Source organism: Marmota marmota, unplaced genomic scaffold, assembly GCF_001458135.2.
Source record: "Marmota marmota marmota unplaced genomic scaffold, marMar, whole genome shotgun sequence".
Classification (NCBI taxonomy): domain Eukaryota; kingdom Metazoa; phylum Chordata; class Mammalia; order Rodentia; family Sciuridae; genus Marmota; species Marmota marmota.
This window is the reverse complement of record NW_026000153.1, coordinates 30007097-30024967: the sequence shown is the minus strand read 5'-3', so window position 1 is coordinate 30024967 and position 17871 is coordinate 30007097. Positions and strand designations below refer to the sequence as shown.

At 40.8% G+C, this 17871-nt stretch overlaps 1 protein-coding gene across 2 annotated transcripts in view; it reads left to right on the top strand.

Moving 5' to 3' along the window:
- Positions 1–8582: 8582 nt before the first annotated feature.
- Vopp1 (VOPP1 WW domain binding protein) overlaps positions 8583–17871 on the top strand; it is a 101193-nt gene continuing 91904 nt past the window's right edge. For both annotated transcript variants that reach the window (XR_001504019.2, XM_015490350.2), the window contains exon 1: positions 8583–8815. Coding sequence is in view for 1 of the 2 variants with exons in the window: in XM_015490350.2 (XP_015345836.1) it covers positions 8762–8815 (54 nt within the window). In the remaining variant the exon portion in view is untranslated. The remainder of the gene's footprint in view (positions 8816–17871) is intronic.

The following is a 17871-nucleotide window of genomic DNA, read 5'->3' as shown; positions in this document are numbered from 1 at the left end:
CCTTCAACTATACTACAGAGCAACAGTAACAAAAAGAGCATGGTATTGGCACCAAAACAGACTTGTAGACCAATGGTACAGAATAGAGGACACAGAGACTAACCCACATAATTACAATTATCTTATATTAGACAAAGGTGCCAAAAGCATGCATTGAAGAAAAGATAACCTTTTCAACAAATGGTGCTGGGAAAACTGGAAATCCATATGCAGCAAAATGAACTTAAACTTTTATCTCTCACCATGCACAAAACTCAACTCAAAATGGATCAAGGACCTAGGAATAAAACCAGAGACCCTCCATCTAATAGAAGAAAAAAATAGGCCCTAATCTCCATCATGTGGGATTAGGCTGACTTCCTCAATAAGACTCCTGTGGCACAAGAATTAAAATCAAGAATCAATAAATAAAATGGACTCAAACTAAAAAGTTTCTTTTCAAAAAAAAGAAACAATCTGTGATGTGAATAGAATGCCTACATCTTGGGAGCAAATCTTTACCCCTCACACATCAGATAGAGNATATAGGCTGATTCATGGTGGGAGCAGGAGCATGGAAGAAATAGACGAACTCTAGATAGGGACGAGGGGTAGGAGAGGATGGGAAGTAGCAGGGGGTTAGAAATGATGGTGGAACATGAGGATCATTATTATTCAAAGTACATGTATGAAGATATGAATCGGTGTAAATATACTTCGTATACAACCAGAGATATGAAAATTATGCTCTATATGTGTAATAAGAATTGCAATGCATTCCGTTGTCATATAGAAATCAAAAAATTTAATTTAAAAAAATCTGCCTTTTAGTCAGAGAATTTAACTTCTTAAATTGATGTAAGCATAGGTTTGGCTTCAAGAAATGGAGACCATAATGCCAGTGTGGCTTAAATAAGATTGGTGTTTCTCAATTAAGTTACTAGTCACATGTAGGTAACAAAGGACCAGAAAGCAGTTCTTCATCCACAAAATGACCAGGGATCCAGGTTCCACAGTTTGCTGCTTCCATCTTTCCTAGAAGGATAAACCTCATGTTTATGGTCCCAGATGTCAGTGTCTACACTCCAGGCTGCTGCTGAATGAAGAAGACACAAAGAAAAAAAATAGCATAAGCCATCTATCTCTGTTTTGTTGTTGTTGGTGTTGGTGGTAGTTTTTGTTGTTGTTGTTCACTTTATTCTATAACTTTTTAATGTATCCTATCCTTGTGCCACATTTTAAGCAACAAAAACAAACCTGATGTGTGCATGCCCTCAAAGTGATCACAACTTAGTTTGGAGCTTGTTTGTAATTTTTTATTAAAAAAGACAAATGTGATTATAGTGTGTTAGATCTAAGTTATGAAAGAGAGGAACCCACTAAAAAGCCATGTATTTTGTCCTTTGAAACATCTTAGAGGACCTCATCTGACTAGACTCTACTGCAGCTGGCTATAGAAGCAAGAGTCTGTGACTATGGCACCTCAGTAAAAATGCAATCAGGGAGCACTCACTAGGAACTGAGATGATCTTTACTGGTGCAGAGATACCAGCTTCTATCATTATTAGAAAACACATCTGAGGTCCTTAGAATCAAACATGAATCCAAGGATATTTATTCAGGAAGCACAACAAAAGCCTAATGAGCACCTTGGGTCTAGTTTTTACTCAAGAAGAGCTTTGGAGAAAAGTTCCTAGAAGCAAACAAAGCCAGTGAAAAGTATGGCCTTAATTATTCTGTCTAGTTAGTTTTCTGGAGCATACCCCTCGTAACCTACTTCCTTCATCTAGATTTAAAATCATGACCAACTAAAGAATCACACTGAGTTATTAACCAGTGTAGTTACTTAGTTTTTCTCAATGAAAACCCATCAGTATTACAGTGAACTCCTGAGAACCTCATTAGTATGGAAACACTTTCCTAGTTACTGCTCTTAAGGGAATTTTTTCATTGGCATAAAAAGGATGAATAGGCTTTGGAGACAGATCAAGCCCAGTCTAGTCCCACCTCCCACTAGTTGGCAGGTTTTTAAAGATTATTTTTTTCTCCAAGGGGTAATGCCTAATCTGTGAAAAATGCACCATGATATTTATTTCCAGTTTCTGAATGATTAAGTTCTGTATCATCTTCTAAAGGTACTGGTAGCATAGCGTGTTACCTAATACTGAAAATTTTCTTGCTTGCTACTAGAATTTATTAAATTATGTTGTTTTAATAAAAAAAATATAATGGAAAAAGGCACACGTTAGTCAGCTTTCTATCACCATATCGAATACCTGAGAGAAATTAAAGAGAGGAAACTGTTATTTGGCCTCATTGTTTCTGAGGTTTCAGTTCATGGTCAGTTGTCTCTGTCACTTTGGGACATGTGGTAAGAATAAAGAGCATCATGATGAGATGACAGTGGTGGAGAAAACTACTCACATCATGGTGGCCAGGAAGCAGAGAGAGAGGAGAACAGAAGGGTCCCAATATCCCTTGCAAGCGAACACTCCCAACAATCTAACTTCCTCCAACTAGGCCTCATCCCTTAAAAACTGCTGCCACTTTCCACTAGTACAACAGGTTGGTGACCAACCCTTTAACACATAGCTCTTTGAATTATTCAAGCAGTGAGGCTGAATTGAGGATGTGGCTCAGTGGTTAAGTGACCCTGGATTCAATCCCTGGTACCAAAAGAAAAAGAAAGAAAAAAATTGTAATGTATTTATACCTAGTGAAAGAAAAAAATTAAAAGATCTTAGTAGGACTACCCTTACAAAGCCAATCTATGCAGTATCCAAACTATCACATTATTCTAATTATTAAAAGCTTGAAAGCATCATTGACTAAATCAATATCTCCAAACTTCCCCATGCCTTATCCAATCTTGTCATTTTTCATTTTTTTTTTTTATTCACCATTCACCAATTCCCTTTATCACCCTTGTCAGGAAATAAAATGTTTCCCTCTACTTTTTTGTGCTAGTCAGTTTTCCATTGCTGTGACAAAATACTTGAGAAAATCACCTTAAAGGAGGAAAGATTTATTGTGGCTCACAGTTTCAGAGGTTTCAGTCTAAGGTCAGCTGGCTCCATTTCTTTGGGCCGCAGCAGAAGTGGGAGCTTGTGGTGAAGGATGATGTTCACCTCACAGCCAGCCAGGAAGCAAAGAGAAAGTGAGCTAGGAAGGGGCTGGGGGACATAATATACTTTTGTGAAGCATCCATCTAGTAACCTGCTTCCTCCAACTAGGCCCTACCTCCCACAGTTTCCACTATCATACAAAAGTCCATTAAATCATGCATCTATCAATGGATTAGTCCATCAATGAGATCAGAGTTCTCAGGATTCAATCAGTTTCCCAAAACCCCACCTCTGAACATTGCTGCACTGGGGACCAAGCCTTGAGAGACATTTCAGATCCAAACCGTAACACCTCGTATGTTTAACACCTGGGGCTTACAAATTAAACTAATAAATGACAGATTAAAAGGAAAAAGGTTTATTTATATGAAAGGGACAACTAATAAAAGAATTAGCCAGTTCACAAAATGGTCAAAGTTAGAAGCTTCTATTTCTAACTTGGTAAAGAAAAAGGAGAGGGGGGAAAATGATTTCTGTTCAAAAACAAAACAAAACAAAACACAGCACAAATAGGTTGCTTTAAGAGAGACAAATATCCTGCCTGCCACAAGGGGAGCAGTTTCTCACCAAACCCTTCCCTGTGGTACTCTGCCTCACCTTGTGCCTAGAGCTATGGAGTCAACAACCTATGGATGGAGACCTCCAATCCTGAACCAAGATAAACTTTTCCTCCTCTTAAGAAAAAGAAAAGACAATATGATTGATGTATGTACATTCCATGTATGTATTATATGTCAAATTACATTCTACTGTCATGTATGACTAAAAAAAATAAATAAAAATTTAAAAAAATTAAATTAAAAAAAAAAAGAAAAGGAAAAATAAATGGGATTTGGGGAGAATAAAGAGAAGATTTGAAAACTTTTCGTTAATACACATTTATGCCAAAACCATGTGTTCTTTCCAAAACCATGTGTTCTTTCCATCTTATTTAAAGCCAAGAAACTACACCTGAGAGGGGAGTTATGATAAATTTATTTTGGGTTTCTTCTTGGGAGTAGACCTGACTGAAAAGAAAATGTATAGCATACTCATTTGCCAGAAGTTGCCGCTTTTAGTCAGATAAGGAGACCTCTGAGAAGGCAACTTCTACATGTGTTCAAATTAGAAATAATGCCTGAATGCTTCTCTGCCTGTCCTCATCCCCCACTACATGACTTTGGAAGGCATTTCAGATGACCCTTACCAATCCTGTTCAGGCAGCATTACTCATTTTTATTATTAAGGTATATTCTGAGTTTATAACTGTAGTGAACTAAATGGATCACCCTTTTCTTGCAGTTCACCTAGAATGGGGCTCCTGAAATACGATTCTTTTTTTTAATATTTATTTTTTAGTTGTAGTTGGACACAATGCCTTTATTTATTTATTTTTATGTGGTACTGAGGCTCAAACCCAGGGCCTTGCATGTGCTAGGTGGGCGTTCTACCATTGAGCTACCACCCCAGCCCCTGAAATCTGATTCTTGATAACAATATCCTGCAGGTATGTTGTACTGGACATCTCACTGAACATTTTGTAGTTTTTTAAAAAATCAAAAATGCCATGTGTCAGCCTTCAGATACAGTATGGATAGAATCTAATCTCTTCTCCCAATCTCTATTATAAGTCCCTTCATCTCTTGTCTGGAGCCTAGATGAAGAGATAGTCACTTAAACCACTATGATACAGAATGCTGAGGGCAGAGACCAGGGAATTTGAGGATGACCTCACATTAATCATATCAATCTCCTTACAGCTCTTGCAGTCTCTGCCTTTCACTCAACCTTTTCCAATCCTTCTACATAGTACACAGAATGATCTTTTTAAAGCTTAAGCTAGCTCATATTCCTTTTCAGTTTAAAACACTAAAATTATATTCCATTTTTCTCAGAACTAAATCCTAAAGTCTTTATAATGGACTGCAAATATAGGCCCCCACTTCATGTTTTTTTGTGGGCGTTGGGTGAGTACCAGGGATTGAACTCAGGGGCACTGGATCACTGAGCCACATCCCCAGCCCTATTTTGTATTTTATTTAGAGACAGGGTCTCACTGAGTTGCTTAGCGCCTTGCTTTTGCTGAGGCTGGCTTTGAACTCACGATCCTCCTGCCTCAGCCTCTTGAGCTGATGGGATTAAAGTGTGTGCCACCAAGCCCTGCCTTACTTCATCTTTGAATTCAGGTCTCACTATCTTTATGAGAGTGTAGGTCTCCAGCCCCTCTGATCCTATCCCAGAGTCTTTGATTGATAATCTTGTTAGGTTTCCTTTCCTACCTGAATGTCTCTGCTCCTGGCAACTTGCCACAGGGATCTGGCTTGACACCCCTATGTTTAGTAACACTCAGTCCTACTTCCCAAATGCTTTATTTAATTTATTTTTCTTCCTGGCACTTAATTCCATCTGACATACACTTTTATTTACTTATTCTATTATTTGTCATCCCTCCTTAGATTGATGTCTACATGAGGGCAGTCTCTCTGCCAGTTTTTCCCCCACTGCAGTATCTATCTTGTTCAAGTGTATCAACATCTAGACTAGTGTTCTGATCAAAGTAGATGTAGATAAATCTTTGTTATTTAAAATTCATCACCTGTTCATCACCATTCATGTAGACCCCAGAAAGTTTTGCAGGGCAGCTGCAGCTCAAGTTCAGTCTGTTATTCCCTTCCTTTGGTAACACAAATGTCTCAGCTTCTGGGTCCTGTCTTGCTAGCTCTTACCTGAGGTGTGAGCAGTCCTACCCCAAACAACTGATCAGAGAATTTCTTTCTCTGAAAGTTGTTCTGGTAAATACAGTTCTCTTGTCTTGTTACTTTTTCAGTGATACTTGATGCCCTTACAATTTGTGCAACAGGAAACAGCCTGGCTTGCCTCTCACTCTCTTACTCCACCAATACCAAGCAATCACCATGTCCTTCAAAACTAGACAGAGAAGACACATGAAGGATATCAGAATGGGGGAAAGCATAGTTAGCATTCTAAATTCACACTCTGGATATTTTTATTCAAATTATATTAAGTTGAACTCATCAAAACAATCTTCTCAAGGTGGAGACAAAGAGTATTCTTGGTTTGCATCTGGAATACTGCCCCCACCACCCCCACCATCCAAAGTCTCATGTGTTCAGAGGTGGGGCTTCAGGGAAGTGATTGGATTATGAGGCCTCTGACCTCATTCTGGGACTAATCCACTGATGCTCAATGGATTACTGGGAGGTGGCACCTAGTCGGAGGAAGTAGGTCATTGGGGTCATGCCCTGGGAAAGGTTTATCTTCTTTCAGGCTTCTTTCTCCCACTCCCTCTTTACTTCTAGGATGCCTTGGGCTGAGCAGCTTTCATCCTCCATGCCCTGCCACCATGACATTCTGCTCACCTCAGGCTAATGCAGTGAAGCTGCCAATCACAGACTGAGACCTCTGAGATCCATAAGCCAAAATAAATCTTTGCTCCTCAAAGTTGTTCTTGTGAGGTATTTTGGTCACAGTGAGGAAAAACTGACTAACACAGATGTAGGAAGTGGATTGGATCAGGTATTAGTATATTGTTCAAAATGTAATAGAAACATAACATGCATATAAACACATGGTGAACACAGGTCAAAGTTCCATCTTAACCCATTAATGAAGGAACCAGTGTTGCTGAAAGGTCGGGCCTTGTCCATCCTCAATGCTAATCCAATAATGAAGACATGGCCAGCTTTGGGAAAAAAAGAAAAAGAAGATTTATTGCTTTGCTGGCAAAGGAGAAACACAGGGGACTTCTGTCCTAGAGACTGATTCTGCCCATCAGTAGGAACAGGGGCTTTTAAAGAAGTGATTCAAAGGCTACATTCCACATGTTTTGTGTTAGAGTTGTAATAGTCATTTCTGAGATCTTCTGGTACCATACCCAAAGTCTGTATTATTTTATTCTTATGGTGGGTATGTATTCAAGGACAGATAAATCCACCTAAAATGAGGAACAAAGGTAATCCTATTTCCCTTGAGATTGGGGAGGGGAGATTAGGGACAAGCAAGGAGAGGAGAAAGAAACATGTCCTTTTAAAAAAATAAGTTTCAATGGCAAAGCAGCAAGGGCTACAGTCCAAGCATAAAGTGGACCACTGTTAAACCAGTAGGATGGCAAACTCCTTCAAAGAAGAAAACAGGTGATCACCCCTCTCCTGAGTATATAGCCAGTTGAAAAGTTGGGGGAAGGAAATTCTTGGAAAGAGAATGAAACATTAGAAAATTAAAGTTCTAACCCCAGCAAGGCACACTGAATTTTTATAGGACACTGATCATTTACATTGCCATGGGGTAAAGGGTAATACTTTGGTCTCTTTCATACAACACACTTTTGGCTATTTTCTGCAAATTAATTTCTGACCTTAATTTTTTTTTTTTTAAACTGTGGTGCTGGGGAACCAACCCAGAGGTTTGTGCATGCCGAGACTGTGCTCTACCACTGGGATACATCCTCAGTCCTACTTCTGCCCTAAAAAGAATTGTAATTAAGGCCAAGTCACTACAATACACTGACTGACCCTTGGCAGCTTTGTGGTATGGTTCTTTTCTGCCTCACTTTTAAGTTCTAATAGGTACAGTCTGGTGGCGCACTGAAGACTGGAAAAGTGAGGTAAAGGGTATTTGCCTCAAGTGACATTTATTTCCATGAATCCTCCTCCTTCCATCTCTAGTTATGGGTAGTCCCTGACCTTTATGCTCTTCTATTATCCTGTACTCTACACTCAGCACCCTGATAGTTAAGTGTTTCTCCCTCTAGACTACAGGAGCGTTTTTCTTGTCCACCTCTACACAATCTACCGTAAGCTCAGGATTTAATACATCTTACAAATCTCAACAAATGTTCCTTGAATATTTTTACAAATAAATGGCAACTGAATTGTGCTGTGAAAAAATCGAACGGCTTTGAGGGGTACTTCAAGGTGGGGTCAATGGTGTAGGGCAGGAAGATATGCTGGAAGAAAAATATCAACATCTAAGTGAGAGGTGAGGTGCAGGGAGCCTTTATTCCACAGTCAACCTTCCTCGCCCTTTGTCCTCCCCATCACACTTGGGCGGGGTGCTCGACCCCCCACCCTGCTGTAGGCAGAAAAGGAAAGGAGAGAAGAAGATAGAAACCAGGGGGCGGAGAGGGGGCGTGCAGAAAGAAAAGGAATGAGAAAAGAAAACAGAAAACCAGGAGGCAAGAATGGGTTCCTCTACAGCCACCTCAGCCCCTCCTCCATCCGCGGAGACTCTGCCACTTTTAAAAACCTTTTCGGTCTATCAGGTGGTGACACTATACCGTATCCCCCGAAAGAGAAGACATGTGGCAGCTCCTCTCACACTGGTAGGTCCGTGGGGTTCCTCAACCCATCCCTGGCTCATGCACTTCAGCATCTCGGGTCCCGGCGCCCGACAGCCGCGCCCCACTCTGGCCTTCGATTCCGGGTACCAGCGGACGCGCGCGCTGTGCGAGCAGGTCGGGAGCGCGCTCCGCCGGCTGGGGGCGGAGCGCTGCGAGATCTGCGCCGCGCGTCCCACCTCCCGGCTAGCTTGCTGCTGGCCCAGTCGCGCGCGCCGGCTCCCGGCTGGAGTCAGCCGATCTGCCCACCGCTTTGGGGACTTGCCCCTGACCCGCCTGTGAGCCGGCAGCCGGGCGCACCCGGAGAGGACAAGGAGGAGCCATGAGCCGCTTGCCCGTTAGGGTGGCGGCGCTGCTGTTGGGGCTGCTGGTGGAGGTAGGGACCGAGCCGCTCCCGGCGCCTCCCGAAGCGCTGGTGTGGCGCGGACAATGCTAGGACAGAAGGGGGGACGCAGTTATGAGGCTTCTCTACCCCGGGAGACTTCCTGGGGGAGTCGAATTGTCGAGCGGCTGAGAACTACAGCCCCACAGACCTGCATATGTCCGGGTGCGGGAAGGTGTAGGAACCCCGGTGACAGGGAAGCTCTCCTGGCCCTTACGCTGCTTCTCCCTGTCCTTCCCCTTCTATCCGTGTCCCCTATCCCCAGCCCCCTCTTGGAAAGCTTATTTCTTTCGCTTCTTGCTCCGGTTTGCAGCACTCGGGAGTGACCTTTGTGCCCTGTCTGCCCACCCTCCCTGCTGCGGAGGGCTGGAGATCGGTGGGAGTTGGGGGGGGCGGGGGTCCCCGCGAGCAGAGCAGCGCAGGCGCGGAGAGTCCGGGACGCGAAGCGGTTCGGGGTTGCGGTGGGACGACTGGGGCGGGAGAGGGGGCGAGTTGCTAGTAGGCGGAAGGGAAGTGGTGAGAAATGTCACGCGAATGCCAGAGAAAATAGCCGAGATGAGCAGCAGGAAGAAACATCGGTGCTTTTGAAAGTGAAGCGCAAAGTCTTCAGGTGTGAAAAGAAAATTCCACCGAGAGCTCGGGTGGTGGGTGCTGATCGGAAGCCTAGGGAACTTGTTGAACTGCTAGAGGGTGGAAGCGGCGCCCAGTGACCACAACCCTCGTGGGGACTGCGGCTCCTCCTGCCTGAAAAGTTGCATCCTGTGACAGGGGCCACCCCCTTCTAGCTAAAGCGGGTTCTTTAAAATGGGCCCTGGTGGAATTCCAGTGTGGAGGATCTGAATTAGGACTTAACTCCCTACTGAGCCTGTTTATTTGGAAAGAAATTTGTGTTACATTAATGAAGTCAATGTAAATGAGAAATGATTAACATACTTTTTTTTTAATGTCCTAGTTTAGACAGTTGTAAAAACTCTCCCTTAGTAGTTGAGTGATACTGGAAATGACGACTTTGTTTTTTCCGTGTATTAAAAAGAAATTGTTAGAAAATGTTAGAGGGCAAGTCTTAGTTCTCTGGAAAAGAAGGTTGATGGAAAAGTTTTTCCTTGCTCCAGGCTCTACCATAGCAGACTTCCTGTTTTTGTTTGAAATATCTCTCTCGTTTAGTATTTAATGTTTTTTGTGGAATGCCTCCCTGCTCCAAATCTTTCCATTTGTTCAGACTTTTAAAACCTTAGGAATCACATCCCCTTGGTGACTCAACATAGAGAGCAACAGAGAAATGAATCAGAGACCGCTATTTACATAAAAACAAACGTGTGTACCTTAATGCATGGGTGTCTACATTTGCAATCCTTTTTGTTTTTAATTGCTGCTTAATATAATTAACTAGCTTTCCCTTTCCTCTGCATTTGTGCCACCCTTGTCTCCCAGGCCTTTTTTTTTTTCTCTGTGGTTTTGTGTCTGTGTGTATCCTAAAGAGCCTTGGAGTCTTGGTTCTTTCCAAAACAGCTGTTTTGTTGGGTAGGAATTTATCATCTTAATCAGGAGTTCTAATCTTTTTGAAAGGTTGAAACATCATTAAAAGCAGAACCATGACATAAAACTAAAACCTAAATGACTAAGAGGATGCTTTCATAGAGTTGTATATCTGAACATACAGATATACAACTGGTAATTTTTTTTGTTTGTGGGATGGTGTGAGGTACCCTATTTGCATGCAATGATTATCCTGGGTACCTAATGTATGGTGGAGGAATTAAGGAGATTTCTTTATAGTTTATCACATGGAATTTTATATGTGAGACTTATATCTGTGATTTTTCATCTTAAATTGATTGCTCTAAATGTGTTTTATTGGCATACTTTTGATGCTTTTGAAGTCCTGAATCACATACATAAATGTGCGATTATGGAGTGTGTGGGGAGCAAAGGGTACTCTTCATGTTGAGTGTTTTAAAATAATTGAGAGAGGTATTTGTTGGCTTCAGGCTTCTTTCTGACTGCAAGCTACAACCTGGGACATTTGTCTTTGTTTCTTTGTTCTATTTGAGCCAATTTCAATGTAGAAATTTAGTGTGTAGTTGATCATAACGTAATAAGGGAGGCCTTGTGGCAGTGAGTGTTCTATTTCCACCCTCTGGAACCCTGTAACCCTGTCGCCAGCTGTCTTCATCCAGGATCAAGCATGTTTTTTTGTTTTGTTTTGTTTTATTATTTTTTTTAGTGTCAATGTACCTTTATTTTATTTATTGATATATGGTGCTGAGAATCGAACCCAGTGCCTCACAGATACTAGGCAAGCACTCTGCCATTGAGCAACAACCCCAGATAAAGCATGGGGTTTTTATGTCAGTGAGGGGTATCTGAATAGGGAGGGGATCTAAAAAGTTTTGAAAAGAGCCTTCCAGCCTTGCATCACCATTTCTTTGTATAAAATTATTTCCCTCTTAGACAAAACTGCATACTTATTTTTATTTGGTAAATATTCATAGAATGATTACCTGGTGCCAGGCACTGTTCTAAGCACTTGACAAATGTTAACTCATTAATCCTTTCTGGCACTTACTTTCATCCTCATCCTTGTTTCAAATGGGAGATGTTAAATAACTAATCCCAAGTTTCACTGCTTTTAAGTATGAGGGGTTAGAGCTGTAAACCCTGAGAGTCTGGCTCCAGTCTGTGCCTTCACCATGATATTTGCTTCTTCTTCCATACTCTGTCTACATGGGGACATGCAGGAATTTGCACATTGTGTAACCCCAGGTCAGTAGTGGATTGGGAGAGGTTCGTGACCTAATTTACAGGTAAAGCAGCAAAATCCCTGCCAGAAACTCAGTCACCCTTTCATTGAGGGACCCTATAATTTAAATCACGACACTTTGGAGAGTGAAATTGGATATTGATTGTTTGTAATTGTGCCTGAATAGGAGACATCAATAGTACTGTCTCAGGAAACCTGGGTTGTGTGCTCATCCTGAACATACATCCTGGGCAGAGCTCTAAGCAGGAACAGGCAGCTGACAGCACCATCCCTCCCCCAGGGAGGCTTCTTGGAGCTCATTAATGGAGTGACCTTTTTTCTCTTAACTCAGAATTTACTATGAATTATGCCAACAGCTAGTAAGGGCTTTATTTCTTCTCCTCCCTCCTGCTTCCCCCAGTTTCTCTGCCAGCTGCTTAAGTCCAGGGACTGGGTCACAAATGTAGAAGATTTTTTTATAGATTGGCCACAAGTTCTGGTTCCCACAAATAGGAAAACCCAAAGCCCTTTTGAATGTTTCTGTTCTGGTGATGAGATCTCCTGCGAAGGTTCTTGTGTGAAGAATGAGGAGACTAAGTTGTCTCCTGCTATTCTTGGTGGAGTAATTCCTAGGGGCCTTCACTGGGCCACAACAGCACCTTAGAAACAAAAAACAAAAAAGAAGAAGAAGAAGAGGGGGGAGGAAGAGGAAGAGGAAAAAGAAGAAAAGAAAGCCCTGATTGTACTTTGGTTGAAACTGGAGAATAATTAGGCCTCAAGCATATGTACCTCCCTGGGGCTTTTCAACAATGTATTGTTTTCTAGACATTGTCATTGCACAGTTTGTCACTGCAGAGTTTCTAGGGCTTAGGTTATTGATACTTTTGAAGTACACGTTGCCTTTGCCAGAAATGTATAGTATACTACTTTCATTTGTTTGTTTATTTATTGTGTGTGTGTGGGGGGGTGCTGGGGATCAACACTCCATCACTGAATTATACCTTACACCCCCCAGTATATTATTTGGTATAACCTTTACCCATGCAAGTGCTATAGGTTCATTATGTTCATTCACAGAGGGGAAGAACTCATTTAAGGGACCAGCCTCAGTATCTTTCTGATATTTCCCTGGAGCCCAAAGCACTTTTTTTTTTTTTTGGTACAAAGGAGTGAACTCAGGGGTGCTTTACCACTGAGCCACATCCCCTTTTTAATTTTTTTTTTTTTTTTTTTTGAGACAGTGTCTTGCTTAATTGTTTAGGGCCTGGCTAAATTGCTTAGGCTGCCTTTGAACTTGTGATCCTTCTATTTCAGCCTCCCAAGCCACTGGGAGTATAGGCATCTGCCACCATGCCCTGCCAAAACTGGACACTCTTAACTGAGGCTGCCTCATGCTTCAAAGTTGTTCTGCAGAAGAACCAACAGCCCTTGAAAGGTTGGACAGTGAGCATTATCTTTGAAACTAGGAAAAAAGGGATTACTGAGTATTTTTCTACAGTCCTGTGTATTTTGATGCCTAGGAATCTCAAAATTAGAACCAAGTTATGTTTAAGGGTATTTTTTGTCTCTTGCCAAATGTTTTTTCATGCTCTGGAATTCCAACAAATGTGGCAGCCACTGGCTGCCAATTTTCTGAAATAAACCTTTCAGCCCTCCTACTCTTTTTTAGTTTTTAGCATCTAAGCAACATGCAATTTGAGTGAAAAAGAAGACTATAGGGATTTATCTCTGGAAACTTCAGGGGAGCCTGGGTACTTATGGTTGAGAAAGAGGCAGCAATAAATGAACCAGTGAACCAGGTGGCAAAAACTTCACTCTGAAGTGGAACAAAGATGGGGCCAGGTGTTGGTGGTGGCAGGAGGTCTGGGAGACATCTCCCAGAGCTGGGCTCTACTTAGCCTTTGTTTTCATTTAGCTCTTCAGACCATAAAGTCTAACTTGAGGGAAGAGACTCCAGAAATACATAACAAAGACAGGATCAGGGTAATGGCTCCTTATTTATCTAGTCTCAGGATGCATGTTTTTTTTCCTAGAACTCACTTTTGTCATGTCTTCTTGATGAACCCTCTCAGATATTACCTTCTTGATGAGACCTCACTTGACTACCTTACTTAAAATTCCATTCCACTTCCCCTCCCATTCCATCTTACTCCTTCTCTTTCCAGGATCCATCACTTTCAAAATATGATGGAATTTATATTCCACCAGGTAAGCAGCTAGGGATGAAAATTGGTTCCCAGCCTGATACTATTGGGAGGTGCTGGAACCTTAAAGAGGGAGGGCCTAATGGAAGGAATATCAGTCTCTTTGAATATCAGTCTCTTTCTCTCTTTTTGCTTCCCAGCCACCAGGAGGTACACAAGTCTTCTCTATTATGTGCTTCTTCCACAAAGTACTATGCTGCCATATAAACAAACAGGGTCAAGTGATCATGTATTGAAACCTCTGAAACCATGAGCCCTAAAAAACCATTCCTGCTTTTAAGTTGATTTGTCTCAGGTGTTTGTGATGGTGACAGAACACTAACATAATATCTAAAACACAAAATACTGCTAAAAATGCTAACAGTCACATAAACTGTTGAAAAAAAATGGTTGCTATAAAAACACAGTATCTATGAAGCACAGTAAGGCAAAGTACCATAAAACCAGGTATGCCTGTACTCCACATCTAATCTGTGTTTGAATACCTCTGGAGGGAAATTCATTCTTTCAAGATAAAGCATCAACTTTGGGGAAAGGCCAGCATAGTTTCTACCTGTTCCTACTTCTGCACTCTTGGCCTTTTCAAAAGTATCACAATAATATCCCTTCAGCCTTTGGGCACAACTGTTATAGTCCCCAATAAGTGTGCTCTTGTCCAGGATTCATTTCCTGCTGTCATTTCTCCCAAGATGTGATTTCAAATCATCTCATCACCCTCAAACCTGCATTTGAAAACTCTGAACTGGGCGGTAAGTGGAGAATCCTCATTGTCTAAAAATAATTGGACCTAGAAAAAGTTGCCTCAAAGTGAGTCCACTTGAACCAAATTTCAAAATGCCATGGTGAATAGTGGGTTAAAACGTTTGGTTGGGACTTTATTTTGAAAAAAATATAGTGCATGTTATAAAAAATAATTTGTTTTATCCTAAGTGATTATTTTAGAATGATGTCTCAATTTGGAGGGCAGAGTGTCATTTTTCTGACAAAATGCCATGATGCATAAAAAGAGAGTTTTCACTTGATTTCTATGGTATTATCATGACATACCTCACTACTCTGAGTTATTTGCTCTAGTTGCCAATCTCCTACTCACCCCATCTCCAAATTCTCTTAGTCCTTTTGGTTTGTATCAGTCTGCTTTGGACAACTATTTCGTTACTAATAAATGGCTTATTTGCAGTATTCTTTGTTCCTTTCATTGACTTCATGGTTATACTTTATCTTCATGAGATCAGAAGGTTATTTTTCTGTCCACCTGTGTTATACTTTCCTGTGACCCTATGAGCAGAAATTGATTATACAGTTACTTGGGTTAAGAGGGGTGCTGGTGATCTGTTTTAGAAGGAATGGTAAATGTTCATTGTTGGTAAGTCAATTTTGTCACGAAGACATTGACTCACATTTCTTCCCCACTGACACTTATTTGAACAGTAAGGATGCTCTGTGCTTTAAATGTGGTCTGATTACATTGTCTTGTTTGTACCTTGTCATCATGCAGTTTATATCTGTGTGTTGTCCCACCCCTCACCCACTGCCCTGCAGCCAAGAGATTCACATTGAGTTTGCCATGAGACTTCCATGGTTTTTTTTTTACATATGTTATTGCTTACAACAATTATGGAGCTATTATTTTTTTAAGAAACTAAATTGACGGTTACACATTTACTGTGTTTCGTACTTCATCCATTCTGTCTTCTTAAGTCTATCACAGTCTCTACATACTATTTTTAAAATCCAGTAACCTTATTTTATACCCTAAACAGATTTGATTATCAGACCATTATTAGTTTTATTCAATCGATTAATAAAAATGTTGAGCAGAGCAGAATAAAATACATAGACCCCCTTTTGAGGCATTTGAGATTTTGACTTGAACAGCAATGTCCTTAAGGAGTCAGAATTCAATTTTAGATGCTGGTTTTGAGGGGTGTGATGATGTGCCTTTGGGGAGAAGAGATCCAACAAGATCTCGAGAGTCAGAGTTTAGTAGTTTTCTAAAATAGGGAGTTGTTTGCATTCAAAAACTGTGAAACAATGGAAAAGGAACCCTCCAGAGGCCCTTGTATTTGGTGATGGGAAATGATGACTTCACTTGTTGGGGTTAAAGAGCCCAGGGCTTAGTGAAGACAAGGAGGCAGTGGGTTTGCATTTCACAGTTTCAGGAAGTACAGCTGTACACTTCAGTTTCTGACAAAAGAAGAATGTCTTCTGAATAGAACAAAGAGATATCTTATGAAATGAAGTTTGAAATTAATCAATACCTTGCTGAAAGCACAGAGGATATCCAGATGGTAGTTAGGTCTCCTGTTTGTGTGGCAACATGATCAACTATTACAGAATCTCAGTTCTTTGTGTATTGGCAGGGAGTCTGAGTAAAAATTATGTGCTTATGCTCTCACACAAAAACCAATATGGAGAGTGGGGAGTATGTGTGGGTATGAATATGTGTGTGTGCGTGTGTGCATGTTTTGAAGAGATTACTTTTATAGAAAGTTCTAGTTCCTGGTTCTTCCTTCCTTTAGATGGATTGAAAAGCCAGGTGTGGGTCCTGATAGCCTAATCTTTCTAAAACCGGTTCATATACCTTTAAAAAGAGAAATACCTCAACATTGATGGAAGCTTTTCACAAAATCACCTGATTTGAATTTAACTTGTGCCACAGTTTGGATTAAGAGATTCTGAGCATTGTCAATCATAAACAATGTTCTGTGACCCTGCAAGGATGGAGACTGCACATCTACAAAAATGGACAGCTCTAATTACGCTTTTGTTTAAAATTTGTGCTTGCTTATGTTGTTTAATATGTCAGTGGTTAGATTAAGAAACTTGGTCATAAATGTCCTTAACAAGGGAAAAGAAGATCATGATTACCATCATCCCTGGCTCTAATTTCTGCCATGGATTAAGACAATAAAAGGATAGAAACTAGTCTTCTCTTCCCCTAACATGCCATTGGGATAGCTGAGCAGAAGGCAATAGCATTTTGACATTTAATTAACTGGGAGTAAAGAAGAGTAAAGCTCTTTAGCTGGGCTCAGTCTCTTGGTGTTTTGTGAAGTGTTTAGTGTCATCAAAAGTTATAATTTGGCATTATAGAGAGAGCAAGGACAGGCCTTAAACCATTATGAAGAGTAGGGAGTATGCATGGGTATGCATGTGTGTGTGTGTGTGTGTGTGTGTGTTTAAGAGATTACTTTTGCAGAAAGTTCTAGTTCCTTGTTCTTCCTTCCTTTAGATGGATTGAGAAGTCAGGTATGGGTCCTGATAGCCTAAGGGTTCTTTCTAAAACCACAGCATCTCTTAGATAAAAGAGAAAACCTCTGGCTTTCTCTCTTTCCCTCAAGATAAATTCCAAACACTTCCACAAGCTTTAGAATCTTTTCAGAAACCTGTTTTCTCTTTTTCTAGCTTTCTCCCCACCCCCTTCCCCATATTCCTGTCCCTTCCTTTCCTTTTTTAACCTCTTTCCTTTGGAACCATTTTCTTTAGCTCAGAGATAGTTAAAGATTTTTGTTTGTGTGCTCTCTTAACGAGTTTTCAAAAACGACATTCTCTCTTACATGGTTTAAAGTTGAACATATAATCCTTTTTTAATCATTGACTTTAAATGGTTGCAATGATATGGTTCTTCATGTATTGTAAAAAAAAATGTTTAAAATTAAACAATGGCATCACTCTTAAAAGTATTCAGTGGAATCTAAATACCATTTGCAATTTGATTCTGTCACCAGAGGAGTTCCCAGAAAAGGGTGCCTTGACTGAGGATAGGTGGGGGTCTTTGAAGTAAGTGACAGAAAAACTTCAGCATTTGTCAATAGCAGCACAGATATTTATTTAAGAAAACACATCTAAGAGAGAATGTCCATCTACAACTAAAAAAAAAAAAAACCATTAAAATAAAAGACTCTTGTGATTATACTTGGGCCTACCTAATGAACCAGGATGATCTCCCCATCTTAGGATCCTTAATCATGTCTGTAGAGTCCCTTTTTACAAGTTCCATGGATTAGGATACAGTCCTCTTTGTGGGGAGGAGAGGCATTAGTCTGCCTACCAGAAGGTTGAAAAAGTTATTGCTTGGAGCAATTACTGTCCCTAAGTTACTG